The sequence below is a fragment of the Aptenodytes patagonicus genome, chromosome 5, assembly GCF_965638725.1.
Source record: "Aptenodytes patagonicus chromosome 5, bAptPat1.pri.cur, whole genome shotgun sequence".
Classification (NCBI taxonomy): Eukaryota; Metazoa; Chordata; class Aves; order Sphenisciformes; family Spheniscidae; genus Aptenodytes; species Aptenodytes patagonicus.
The window spans coordinates 82832885-82845847 of record NC_134953.1 but is presented as its reverse complement, the minus strand read 5'-3'; the positions used below and the strand labels follow the sequence as shown (position 1 = coordinate 82845847).

Below are 12963 nucleotides of genomic sequence, written 5' to 3'. Positions count from 1 at the left end.
TTTAAAACATATTTGTGAAAATATAGTGATTCATTTCTCACTGAATAGATTTCAGTTGCACTCTTGTGCAGCCTCTATACACTTATTTCATGCAAACATGCCGGTAGAAAAGTTTACTGGCAGGAACGTCTGTAGAAATAGTATATTTTAGAAAAATATTTACAGTAAGTGAATTTTCTATATGTAAGTACAAGTATTCACATAAACTTGACTCCTCCAGCAAGAGAAACAGAAGTATGACTGAATATATATCTAGTCAAAATAGCTCATGTTTAACTTGCAGTGGCAAAGACTAGCAATAACGTGTTCACAACTGAACTAGGGATAATGAATTATTATTAAAGCGATTAAACAAATAATTGCTGAATTATTACTACAGTCCACAGACATATTAACTCACAGGTTATTTTCAAGCAGAAAGGAAGCTATCAAATGAAATGGGTCATTATGTGAAATTCATCCAGCTCTGCCTTGTATATTAAATATCCAGCACCGTGTGTGTAATGTTCTGAAGAGTCCGAAAAACAAACTCTGTAGGGGCTAATGTACTTCTCTACCAATAAACGGTGCTTCAGCAGTAGCTCGTCTATGCAAAGCCCTATCCATAGAATGGTTTTTGTTTTCCTTCCATGGTAGCTCAAGTGTGTCTCAGTATTCTCTTGACGTAAATTATATTGCAATTATTTCAATCCTTCCAGTTGACAACTGACTTGATCTCGAACATATTCACCTCCATTGGCTCAGTAACGCTGGCCTTGTTATTGATCCTCTTCTTGGCAGTTGTGGTTTCAGTCATCACTGCCAACAAACGGGCGACTCAAGGGACCTACAGCCCCAGCCGGCAGGAGAAGGAGGGATCCCGGGTAGAGATGTGGAACATGGTGCAGCCACCACCGATGGAAAGACTGATTTAGAAGAAAGTGCTCGTCCATCCTGGAAGATGGCTGAAAGGGGACAGTGTACATATGTTAGATATGTTCATTTTCATTCTGATTCCAGGAATACTCACTATAAAGATTACAATGACTTTGGGCTTTCAGTATTTTCAATATTTTTTCTTTTAAGTTCAATTACATTAACATTCTCTTAGTATTTAAGTGAACCAATGCCATTTATCATTGTTTTGGACCAACCCATCCAAGGACAACTTCTATTTGCACTGGAAACTCCAGCCTTGGTAATCAGCAGTGGGCATTACAGACAGTAATGGCTCCTGGGATACATGTAAGTGCCTGTCTCGGATACAACACGAGTAACAGCTTCTCGTTTGTGTTTTCCTTTGACTGCCTAGCAATCACTGCTGCAGAGGATGATGCAGACAAATCAAATAAGCCTGTACAATAAAGACATTACAATTCTGTTATCAAAGGGTTTAGTACTAGAGCTGTGTCTCAGCATATCTACTTTCATCTGTTAATCAGGGATTAAAAAGAAGCTGTGCGAAAACTCTCCAAAATAAATGCTTCAAGTTTAATCGGTTTTCTTTCCTCCAGTTCTGTCATTTTACCTGCTGCCCCTCCACCTTCTGCTGAAACGAATTTAAGTTTCCACAAAAGTACATATTTCTCTGAGTATAAAAGACCATGTCCTAAAATATCCAGTAGGCACAATCTGACCTCTTAGGAGACATCGAATCTAAACATCCTAAACAAATTCTGTGCATCCACACTACTGCCATTTTCTTATTACAATATTACCTGATGGTCCATTTTAGAAAGCTGTTGCTTCTCACATTGCGAGCGTACATTGGCTGCCAAAAAGCATGCTCAAAAACGTTTCCCAAATCTCATGGAAAATACCAGGAAAGAGGCAGAAGTGGCCTACAGGTAAAGCACTGGCTTGGAAACAATTCCGACAACTTGGTGCTTCTCCTGTAGCGCAGACTTCTCATATGATCATAAGCAAATAAATTTTTATGCCTCAATTTTCCTCTTTTAAAACAGGGATAATCCCATTTAACTACCTTGTAAACCTCAGCAGCAAAAGGATTGCAACTGTTTGTTGAAAAAGAAGCAAAAGCATAAAATGTAATGGAATAATAGGAGAAGTTTGGAAGAAATCTTGTTATGAAATAGACATCTGAAAATCTTCAAGAGATTTAATGAGCATTCTTGTAGTAGGAAAGGATGTGCCAAAAATACACCCAGGTCAAGGGGGATTTTGAACTGTAGAGGCAAATTTTAGCAGTAACTCATCCAGTTAATTTCAGATGCAGTCAAGACGTTAAAGCATGAGTATTGCTCCCACACAAACTGAACCCACAATAAAGAGGCAACGAAGTGGAAAGTCCATGATGGCATTTCTTTCTTCCTGCAGTTCAGCTTGTATGTTCCGGCAATTGTGAAACATCCCAGATATACGCATCAACCCCAGATGGTTGTTCCAGGAGTTGCATAATAGAGCACGCACACTCAGTATCCAAGAGTTTAACTCATCTTTTTAATTAATGATCAATTTGTAATTCATTTTGAATGAACCCCTTAAGGGATTACTGAATATCAATGTCACTCACATTTATTTTTGTATTAGAAGATTAGCAGTAACTATGATAGTAAGCACATTCTGGATTTTTTGCAGTCCTCACAGATATCTTTCAAAACAAGGCACTACAGAAAATGGGAGCGGATGGTAGGATTCAAGCCGCGTTAAAAGAACAGAATGTAGTCACAGTGAAAATGCACAACAGATTTTATTCTAGCCCAATTTACAGCTTTACTACTGAAGCTTATTATTTTGAATGCAATTGTTGTTGTACAGATGCACTTTAAATCCAGAGAATTCAAGTGGCAACTAAGGAAAGAATGGAAAAATAAGATAAATTGAAAAACGGCAGATAAGAGATAGCAGAGATTCAGGGAAGATGTTTTAGAATCACGGCGTTATGTAATAACAGATGTAATAGCTTTTAATTGAAACTCTTGTTTTAGCCCAGCATTTGCCCTGTGAGACACTGCCAAGGTGTAATAAAAAAAAAATAAACCAAACTGTAAAGTTTGTTAGGCATGATCGTTTTTAGAAAGATAAATAAATATTTGAAAAAAAAGAAGAAACTGACTAAAAGAGCATACAGTTTGAGGTAGATACTGCTCAACAAACGAGACAGCAAAGAGCAGTGTGTGAGGATGAGATGGCAAGTGAAGCAGGAGTGATTTGGGCAGATTCTTACACGCATCGCTTTAGCCTCACCCAAAAAAAGCTGCGAGAGACCCAAAGACCAGGCCACTTTCTAGACAGAGATGGCAGAGCGGGCAAAGACGCAGGAACCTGTGGGAACAAGAGGGCAAGCAATAAGTAAGCGGACAAGAAGAGCTGTAAGGCTGCAGGCTGGAAAGGGCTCGGGGGCAGAGCGCTCTGAAAACCGGGGGGGATCTAGAAGCACCAGCTGGGCACAAGTAGCAGAAGCAGCATTGAACTAGTACAGCAGATGCAAGGAAGATGTTGCCACACACCTGTTTTGTGTTCTTGGATTTCTGGTCAATGATAGTGGTTGTATGAGCTGAAAGGAGAAATAAAATTGATAGAAATCTCAGTGAATAGCAGAGATGGAGAAAGAAAAACAGAGATTAAGTCAGTTCAGAAGGATGGTTATAATAAAGATCTAACTTTGAAGTTCGCCCTTCTTTGAGCAGGAGGTTGGACTAGATGACCTCAGCAGGTCCCTTCCAGACTAAATTATTATATGGTTCAAAGAAAAAGGACAAAAGAGAGAAAGCAGCTGAAGATGGAAGCCGTCTGCATGAAGAACTAACTTGAAGGAAAGCATTATTGTTCATAGTGAAAGACAGAGCAAGAATAAGAAAGTGGCTGGAAAGTAATTCTGCTCTTCTCTGTAGTTTGACTTTCTGGATGAAATTTTTGAGACAGTAGAAAAACAACCTGTACAGAGGTAATAAAATATTTGAGAAAGTGTTGCCATACAGAGGATCTATAGGGCGGAGCAAGATACCCAGGAACATATACAGAAGGACGAGCAGAGCAGATGAAAGCCTGAAGAGTTTTCATACAGACCAAAGAGAGCTCTGGAGAAATATGCTCCTAAAGAATTAAAAAGACACCCATAAAAGCACAAAAAAGGGAAAATCTCACAGTGAAATATAGTGTGGTTTGTAGAAGGTAAGTCAAGGAGACAGAAGGCAGGAGAAAAACCTTTAAACTAAGATTAGAGTAAGTCGTAAGTGATTGCTGTCAGTCTCAGTGGAGAGGAAACGATAAAAATAAGAGTGGTGAAAATTCACACAAAAGTGAGAGATGAAAAGGAAATGAAAGTGGATGGCGCCTGGGGAAGGTAGAGGCAAAAGCTGGATCGCAGCAAGGGTGAAGCCGGGCTTTCATAGCAGTGAGGCCATAGGAAAGGGAGGGAGGATGATGATGAGTCAGGAAAGAGAATTACCCACCAAAGCAGATCTGTGTAAGATAACTTAGAGGGAGCATGTTTTATTGCAAGTAGGGATTAAAATGTGAAATATTCAAAACTCTATTTACGATCTTATAAGAAACAAACAAAAAAAGGCCCAAAAGGCACAAATGTCAGTTCTAAATACACTTTCTGAAAAGCTGAATTAGCAAAGCAACATCCAAAGAAGGCAGGGAGGCAGATGCTGCAGCTGGAAAAGCTCAATGGCAGCCTGGAGAAGCACAAAAAGTCCCAAAGCCGTCGCTATATTAACATGCTATAGGGGCCGTGAAACGCATGGTTAGGAAGACTGACCCTTCCGGGCCACATCTCAACCAGGGAACAACAGTTAAAACAAAAGAGAATACATTATAAAGAGCGTCTAATACCATCTTTGCTGAAATTTAAATCACAGATTAAGACTGATATAGCAGATGTCAAGCTATTTACTGCTTCTCAACCCAGGGGTATAATAAAATGCATATAGAAGCACAGACATTCAGGGAGGAGCAATAACATCTAAGAGTTGTGGAGAGCATTTGTGCTGCTATAAGGAAAAAAATATCGAGATTGCCTTCTGGTTTCCCAAAATGCACTGATAACCTCCATTAATATGGAGGTATCTCCACGCAGAAGACTTAAAATATTTCAGAATTACATTTGTTTAATCTGTCTCACTATTTGACTCAAAAGCGGAAAGTAAAATAATTTCTTCATGATCACTTGTAGCCTATCCATTAAAGAAACAAATGCACAATATACTCCCAAACCTTACACATTTAAACTTTCTCTTCATGTCTAACAGCCTTCTAAAAAGAAAGAGAAGGTGCTAAGTTAGAGCACATGGTCTGCTCTGCACCAAATCCCTCTGAAGATACTCAGAAGCAGGGGAAGGATGAAGGAACTTACTCCCCTTTTGCAGTCCGTTCCCTTTTCCCTTGGAAAGAGGTGACATCCAGCCGGTGAAACAGTGAGGAGTACCTTCAGAGTCCCAGAATATTTACACTAGGCAGAATACAAATACTGCAGCTGGAATTTGGCCAGCTCAAAATGATCATAGCGTGTCACTGCATTATGTGCCTTCTCCACCTTATACAAAATTAACTGTTCTCTGTTTGTACATAGAAAGTTTATAGCTTAGATGGTGTATTCATATTACTATTGTGCTGTGTACAGGATCAAAATAACCAATAAATAAGGATTATATCGAGCCACATGCAACCTATTTTTTTTACTTTATGGGATTATTTCATCCTGCATTTACAAAGGAAATTATCCCCAGGCCAGAATTATACTTGCAGTTTAAAAAGTCAAATTTGCCTTTTGGAATTAAGTGATGAAGAAACATTTTCCATACTTAGAAATGAGATGAACGTGCTTTGTGCTATGGTCCGGGGCTGCCAGCCTCAGCGTTGCAATCTGCACCATCCTCTGACAACATCCACGCCACTGATTGCACCGTGCTCATCAAAAAGGGAGGTGTTTTGTGCCAGGTCCCAAGGTGGCATGAATCAATACAGCTTCACTGGAGATAATTTATACAAGCTAAGAATCTCATGCTCTGTTTTTTAAAATAACTACTGTCTTTCCAGCACTGTAGACAAGTGCAAGCAGAAAAATGGCAGAGCAGTAAAAATTTTCTTCATTTAATATAAGTCCCATTTTCACGAGGGGCTTTATGCTCACCTCAACAGTTTCTCTGTTACTTTTCAATAAAGATCAATAACCTCAGAAACCAAGAGTCCTATTGTCTCAAAGGCATCAGCTAGTTGTAACTGAAAGGGTCCCCTCGGAGGAATTCAGCTATACTGATGCTTGCAGTTGCGCTGCAAGCTCCCCTCCAACCCAGCTTGCCACGGCTGCATTCCCCAGGACACCTCCAGGTAAGACAGATTTAAGACAAACGAAACACTGTTCCTTCACTTTCATGTGCCTTCTTTGAGCAATGCCCAACTGTTGTGGTTTAACCCGGCAGGCAGCTAAACACCACACAGCCGTTCGCTCGCTACCCCCCTGCCTCTGCGGGATGGGGGAGAGAATCAGAAAAATAAGTAAAATTCGTGGGTTGAGATAAAGACCGCTTAATAGGACAGAAAAGGAAGGGAAAATAATAATAATGATGATAAAAGAATATACAAAATAAGTGATGCACAGTGCAGTTGCTCACCACCCGCCGACCGATGCCCAGCCAGTCCCCGAGCAGCAGTCACCGCCCCCCGGCCAACTCCCCTCAGTTTCTGTACTGAGCACGACGTCCCATGGTATGGAATGTCCCTTTGGCCGGTTTGGGTCAGCTGTCCTGGCTGTGCCCCCTCCCAGCTTCTCGCTGGCAGGGCATGGGAAGCTGGAAAGTCCTTGACTAGCGTAAGCACTGCTCAGCAACAACTAAAACATCGGGGTGTTATCAACATTGTTCTCATCTGTCGTGGTTTAATCTCAGTCGGCAACTAAGCACCACGCAGCCGCTCGCTCACTCCCCCCCCCCCAGTGGGATGGGGGAGAGAATTGGAAGAGCACAAGTTAGAAAAACTCGTGGGTTGAGATAAAAACAGTTTAATAATTGAAATAAAATGATAATAATAATATGATAATAATAATAATACACAAAACAAGTGATGCACAGTGCAATTGCTCACCACCCGCCGACCGATGCCCAGCCAGTCCCCGAGCAGCGGCCCCCCCCGGCCAGCTTTCCCCAATTTATGTACTGAGCATGACGTCCCATGGTATGGAATGTCCCTTTGGCCAGTTTGGCTGTGCCCCCTCCCAGCTTCTTGTGCACCTCCAGCCTTCTCAGTCGGTAGAGCATGGGAAGCTGAAAAGTCCTTGGCTAGTGTAAGCATTACCTGGCAACAACTAAAACATCGGTGTGTTATCAACTTTGTTCTCATCCTAAATCCAAAACACTGTACCAGCTACTAGAAAGGAAATCAACTCTATCTCTGCCGAAACCAGGACATCATCCTAAATCCAAAACACAGCACTGTACTAGCTACTAGGAAGGAAATTAACTCCTTCCCAGTCGAAGCCAGGACATCAACCCTGCCCCAACGGCCATTTAGCAGCTGAGTCCCTGAATCCAAGTGTGTCAAGGGGACTTCTGGGGAAGTCTATTTCACTGCTTAAATCAGTAGTACCTCTTAAGCTTGACCCTGAGGAACATCTCAAAACCCATGAAACTCATGCTCTGCCATTATTTTGGTAACTGGATGCTATAAGACCTTGCTCTCCCAAGTAAATAACACTGATGATCATGATCTGACCTTGTGGGTTTTAAATAGAAAACATTGCTTTTCTGTGTTCTCCAGAAGATGAACACCACCACCACCAAGGATTTGTTTCACTATGCCGCAAGAAAGCTCAAGAATTCTTATTTGTTTCAACAAAATATGATTATCTTTCCTATTCAGTCCAACTGAGTGATTTGAAATCTTGATAGTATATGACTTACAGCTATGATGCCACACTAGCTCTCCAGCCACGACAGGCCACTCTCAGCAGAGGGCTCTCAGGTGAAGAATCCTCCCCCTTCCGAGGTCTCCAAAACTCGTGCCTCCTGCCCCTTGAGGAAGCAAGAAAGCATCTGGCCCATCCAGCTTTCTGGTCAATGAGGAGCTAAGCTACAATTTATTGGCATTGTCGGTGTCTGAAGTCTGGCTAGTGATTGTTGTTCAAACAGATGCTAACTGACAATAAACATCATCTAAATTATGGTATTAAATAAAGAACATAGTTGATACACTTTTTAAAATGGCCATAATAAACAAAGGCCCGCAGCAGAAAGCTTGTCTCCAGATAAGCGACAGCTAAGTCTTTTTCCCAGCCAAAAATTTCTGAACTATGTTTTATCTGACATAAGGCCCCAGTCTCCTGCAAGTCTTCCTGCAGGACAAACCTTACATGTGTAATGTCACGTAACATCAGGAATCACAGATCAGAGGATTTTGGCCAAGTTCCTTTTCCTGTGCTATTCAGTCGCCTCTCCGCTAAAGAAAAGTGACACCTCTGAAAACAATTCAGAAAAAGAGCACCAGATTAGACCTTGTAAGTCAATAAAGTTGAACAGTGAGTAGCTGGCAACACTAAAATTTTGCCTATTGCAAAACGTCACAGTTGAATGAACGGATGGGGCTTTCATGCCCCACTGAAGCATGCACAGGCTTCAAACTACTGGCATGTGTCAAGATGCTGCAAAACCTAACATCTGTAAGAGAGACATCTGGTGTGTATTTATTGGGAGCAGAGTAAGGTCTTGTTTAGATTGCACACATGAATCTGATGTGGAGAGCGGGCGATACCCTATGCCTCACAGTAAAAGCATGTTTTAACTTAAACTCCTCCATCTCTAATGCATGCCACGAGGTGTGAAGACCTCTTGCACATTGAAAAGCCAGAGTATAAATTATGAATCAAGGCACAGGTGGAGTCCTGAAGGCCAGAGTTCTCAGTTCAGTGGTGATTTTTCTAGGTTTAGGTTCCTGCAAATGATATTTATGGAATAAAAATGTATCGGGAGATTTTATATTGTAACCAATTTGAGTAAATTTGTTATATTTTGACTTGGTTTCACAAAAGTTACTTTTAATTTCTGCTTTTATCAGGCTGCCATTTTTCTTTCCCTGAAATAATTTGGCAAAGCAGTTGCATTTACCAGCAATTCATCTAACATCGTCAAACACCAGCACGACTGACATGTCCAAATCCTGACTTTAAATCATCTTTTTTGATCAGAGAAAAACAACACAGCCCTTCATCTGGTTTTATGCTCTTCATGGCACTGTTTAAAGCATGACATTTTTCTCAGCTCAATATTGCGTATGACCTTTCAGATTTCACCTGTAGTTTCAGCAAAAGCGCAATTTTCATTGGCATGTATTGTAATAACTAGCGATGACAAAAATGTGTGTTTCCAATTTAAACCCACTTAGTTTCATTTGGCACCTGCGCTAAACTTTACTTGGCAGTAGACATTCAGAAACAGTGACAGCAACGTAGGCAACTGGAGGAGCAAGAGCAAACCGAAAGGGCAGGCTCTGCACGGCAATCTTAATTATATGTGACCGTTTGGGCTGCGAGCCTTTTTCACCTGTACGAACAGCTATTTGCACCGCAGCATTGTTTCCGATGTACAAGTAGTCACAGCGTAGCACAGCCTCGGGTTAAATAGCTACTTTCTGTCCCACAAAATAAATAACTTAATCTCTTCCATGCAGCTGGTACAAGGTATTAACAGAATTTCAGGTGCTACCCCTAAGTAATTTCACAATCTTTAGGCAGATTAGAAAAGCGTAAGTCTGCAAGGAGCATATGTGGGCTGTTTCCACATATTTTTGCTCCAAGTGTAGAACAGCTTAAACAATTAAATGCAGCTTTAGCTGCTTGTAATCATCTCCTCAGCAAGCAGGCAGACAATGCCCAAATGACAAGCTGTGTGCATCCAGTGGTGACAGGGCACCCTGCCTGTACACCCGAAGCCAATTCGAGACCAGCCAGGAGCCCAGGCGTTATTTTGGAGTAAAAAGCACAAGGCTCTCCTTTCAGGCTGCCGACAGCACTACCGTCTGAACACTGTTTCAAGCCTTGGACGCAATGACCAAGAAAGATCCACAGGAGTCACCTCGACTCAGACCCCAGTGACAGAGCAGGAAAAAAGCAAACCAGAAGAGCATGCAGGTGCACTGCTTTTCTTCCTCAGTGTCTGGCAGCGCACACTCATGTGTCGGTGACCCCAGCTGTTCCAGAGATTAAAATATTTCCTCGGGCACGTAATTATGTCAAGTGAGGCTTGTTTAAAGTAAATCAGCAGGTTGACACCTTCCTTCCTAAATGCATAAGGCTTCGATGTCCAGTTGAACTAGCCCGGTGCCTAAGCGTTTTCTTTCGGAGGGATCTGTCCCAGGATCGTAGTCAACTGTGTTAAACCTGACCCCCAGGGAGAGGGAGGCTCTGTCAGGTTTTTGCATGAGAAATGAGCCCGACAGAGAAGATGCAGATTTGCCTTTCAGGGGTGCCCCAGTGCTGGCACAAGCGATTAAACCAGCCCAAGAAAAGATCGTTCCAGTTCAAAATGGTGGGTAACAGTGACCGCCGGGCAGAAAAATACAGTGGCTGTGCTCAAGACCCGCATGGACTGGATCAGCCTGTGCTTGTCGCTCAGTCCTGGGATATATTTTTCTCATGTAGCCTGCCTGAGATGTAGAAGTCATTTGTCAAATTTTCTGACACTGGGGAGAAAAGAAATAGGGAGAAAAAAAAACAATTACACAGGTACTGGTCTGTTGACATTTAAAATGAGACAATGATAAGCATTAAAAAAACCAGTTAAAAAAAAAATCCTGGGCCAGTAACCCAAAGGACCAAAGACAAATCACAAAATAGGATGCAACTAATTAGGCTGAAATGCCAACAATGTTCAGTATATCGTTCAAAGTATCCACCGTGTCAGACTGCTACCGTGACCCCCAGTTCAAATATGCCAAGGGGAAATGTAGAAAAGGACTGAATCAGATAAGTTAAATACAAGTATTTTAAAATGACATTTTAATTTCTACCTCACCATTTTAACATTTTCAAAATCGTTAAATAAGCATGTCGCCTATTCTCAGAGCAGGCCAAATGTCAGGTGTTTGTATGTATTATTCAGCTGAACATTTTAAGTACATAATCCTTCTCATTGCTAAACAGGTGGTATTATATTAACAGGTTATTTTCTTAAAAGGAACAGTGAATAGAAAACTGCTGGTGCTATAAAATGTTATATTATTGAATGTGGAGCCAGCGCTAGTACGGAACTGAACAAAGGTTTGCAGGGAGGACGGGGGGAGCAGGTAGCCACAACTTTCTGCGGTACCTATGACTTCTAAAGCACGTTTCAGGGCACTGGGACCCAGAGTCTCTGAAGTCATCTACCGCAATTTAAATTAAGTCACCAGTGCTAAACCACTCTCTAAAACACTGGGCTCCAGAAGTTTTAAGATGAGCACATCAAGGCTAAAACCTGAAAGTCAAACATAGTTTTTAATATTTGGCCTTTGAACAGTCCAGGCTGAGAAAAGCACCCTCTGCCCATCTTGAACACACAGAAATATTCCTTTTCATCATGTAGAAAGTGTCTTAAGATAAATCATATGAAGTGATTTTATACCAGGACAAAAATACTCACCTTGGAAAGTATATTAGTTGAGCTATTCAGAGAACTATACATACCTGAAAAACAAACTTCTGTAGGCAAATGAGTGTTGTATAAGCTCTACGTGACAGAGCACATCTTTACTGTGTCTCATCCATGATACTGAGTATTTTGCAGGATTTAACAATTAAAAACAGACAACAGACCTAAAAGGAAAAGGTTTGCAACCAAGTTTGATAGACTTTTTGTAGCCCATGTTGTACCTTTCTTTTTTCGCTGTGTGTCGGCTTTTGTTGCTGTTTTGTTCCCCATGTTTCAGTGACAATTATTTGAGGGACGAAGTAGACCTGAAAAAATGAAAATTAGTGGAGCAGTATGCTGTCAGGAACCCAGCCCCTCGACTTTCAGGAGAAATGTGAAGTAGGCAGCCACAGAAAGGAAATGATATATGGCCCATAGCATATTCCAAATGTGCTTCCCAAACTTTGCTTTTAGAACGAGCACTTGTTTATGTTTCATACAGAATTTGTAACAGGACTGGCAACCTCTGGGGTTTTAAAGCTTAAGAAGCTGCTAGCATTTTTTCTGACTGATGAAAATCTGCAGACTGACTCCTCTTTGCTTTATCTGAATACCAGCAAACCCACATCACTTCAGGCATTGCTTAGGTTTTTTTGTTGTTGTTGTTGTTGTTGTTGTTATCGCTTGTCACATCAAATAAAAATCTAAATCCATGAATTTGATAAAGTTCCTTTTCCTTTTGTGAACATGAGGTTAACACACAGTGAGTTCTGGAAAGAAAATGAAATGCTTTGTCCATCATTCAGGTATGGCTGCAGCTGCACTGTGTAAAAGTATCTTGCAAAAGCAATATTCTCAGCTGCTTTTGAAGCACAACCAACCAAGAAGCTACTAATGAATAGGAGCATTTATGACTTCTGCTAAACAAGTCCCCAACAAGACACTGCTTTGAGTTAGATTTTTCCCTCAAATGCCACAACTCTTAATAATATGCCAGCTTTCATACTCAGGGTGCTACCATGTGACTGGTACACCAAAGCCCTCTGAAATAATTCATTTTTCACAGACACTTGGTACCGTTGTATCGACAGGAACAGAGCCCTGCTGTATCACCTGTGTAAAATTTGCCAACTTAGACTAACTTGTCTTATTACCTCTTTTTCAATCCTTTCCCATGCTTAGGTTTGAAAGAACTTACTGAACTGAAACATCCATAGAAAGCAAGCTGCGACCACACTCTCAGTGCCCTGAGAGAGCAAACTAAGGAAAGCAGGCAAACTTAACCTGAAAGACTTGATCTTCATACTTGCTTACTCCTTCTGCAAAAAATTAAAGGCTTCTACATTTTTACGATGTCCTCCATCGGCTCGTAATCTGGACCTATAACAAGAGGTTCACTGTCACAGCCGTCTGTTTTAAG

The 12963-nt window shown here is 41.2% G+C and overlaps 1 protein-coding gene across 2 annotated transcripts in view; it reads left to right on the top strand.

The window, feature by feature from the left end:
* The window catches only part of CRB1 (crumbs cell polarity complex component 1), a 122463-nt gene extending 109649 nt beyond the window's left edge, over positions 1-12814 (top strand). Inside the window, exon 12 of one of the 2 annotated variants that reach the window (XM_076337992.1) lies at positions 12726-12814. In XM_076337992.1, the coding sequence (XP_076194107.1) occupies positions 12726-12731 (6 nt within the window). In that variant the 3' untranslated portion in view covers positions 12732-12814. Of the gene's footprint in view, positions 1-698; positions 1013-12725 lie in introns of those variants that run through there. The other variant, XM_076337991.1, reaches the window with a different exon arrangement.
* Positions 12815-12963: the final 149 nt, after the last annotated feature.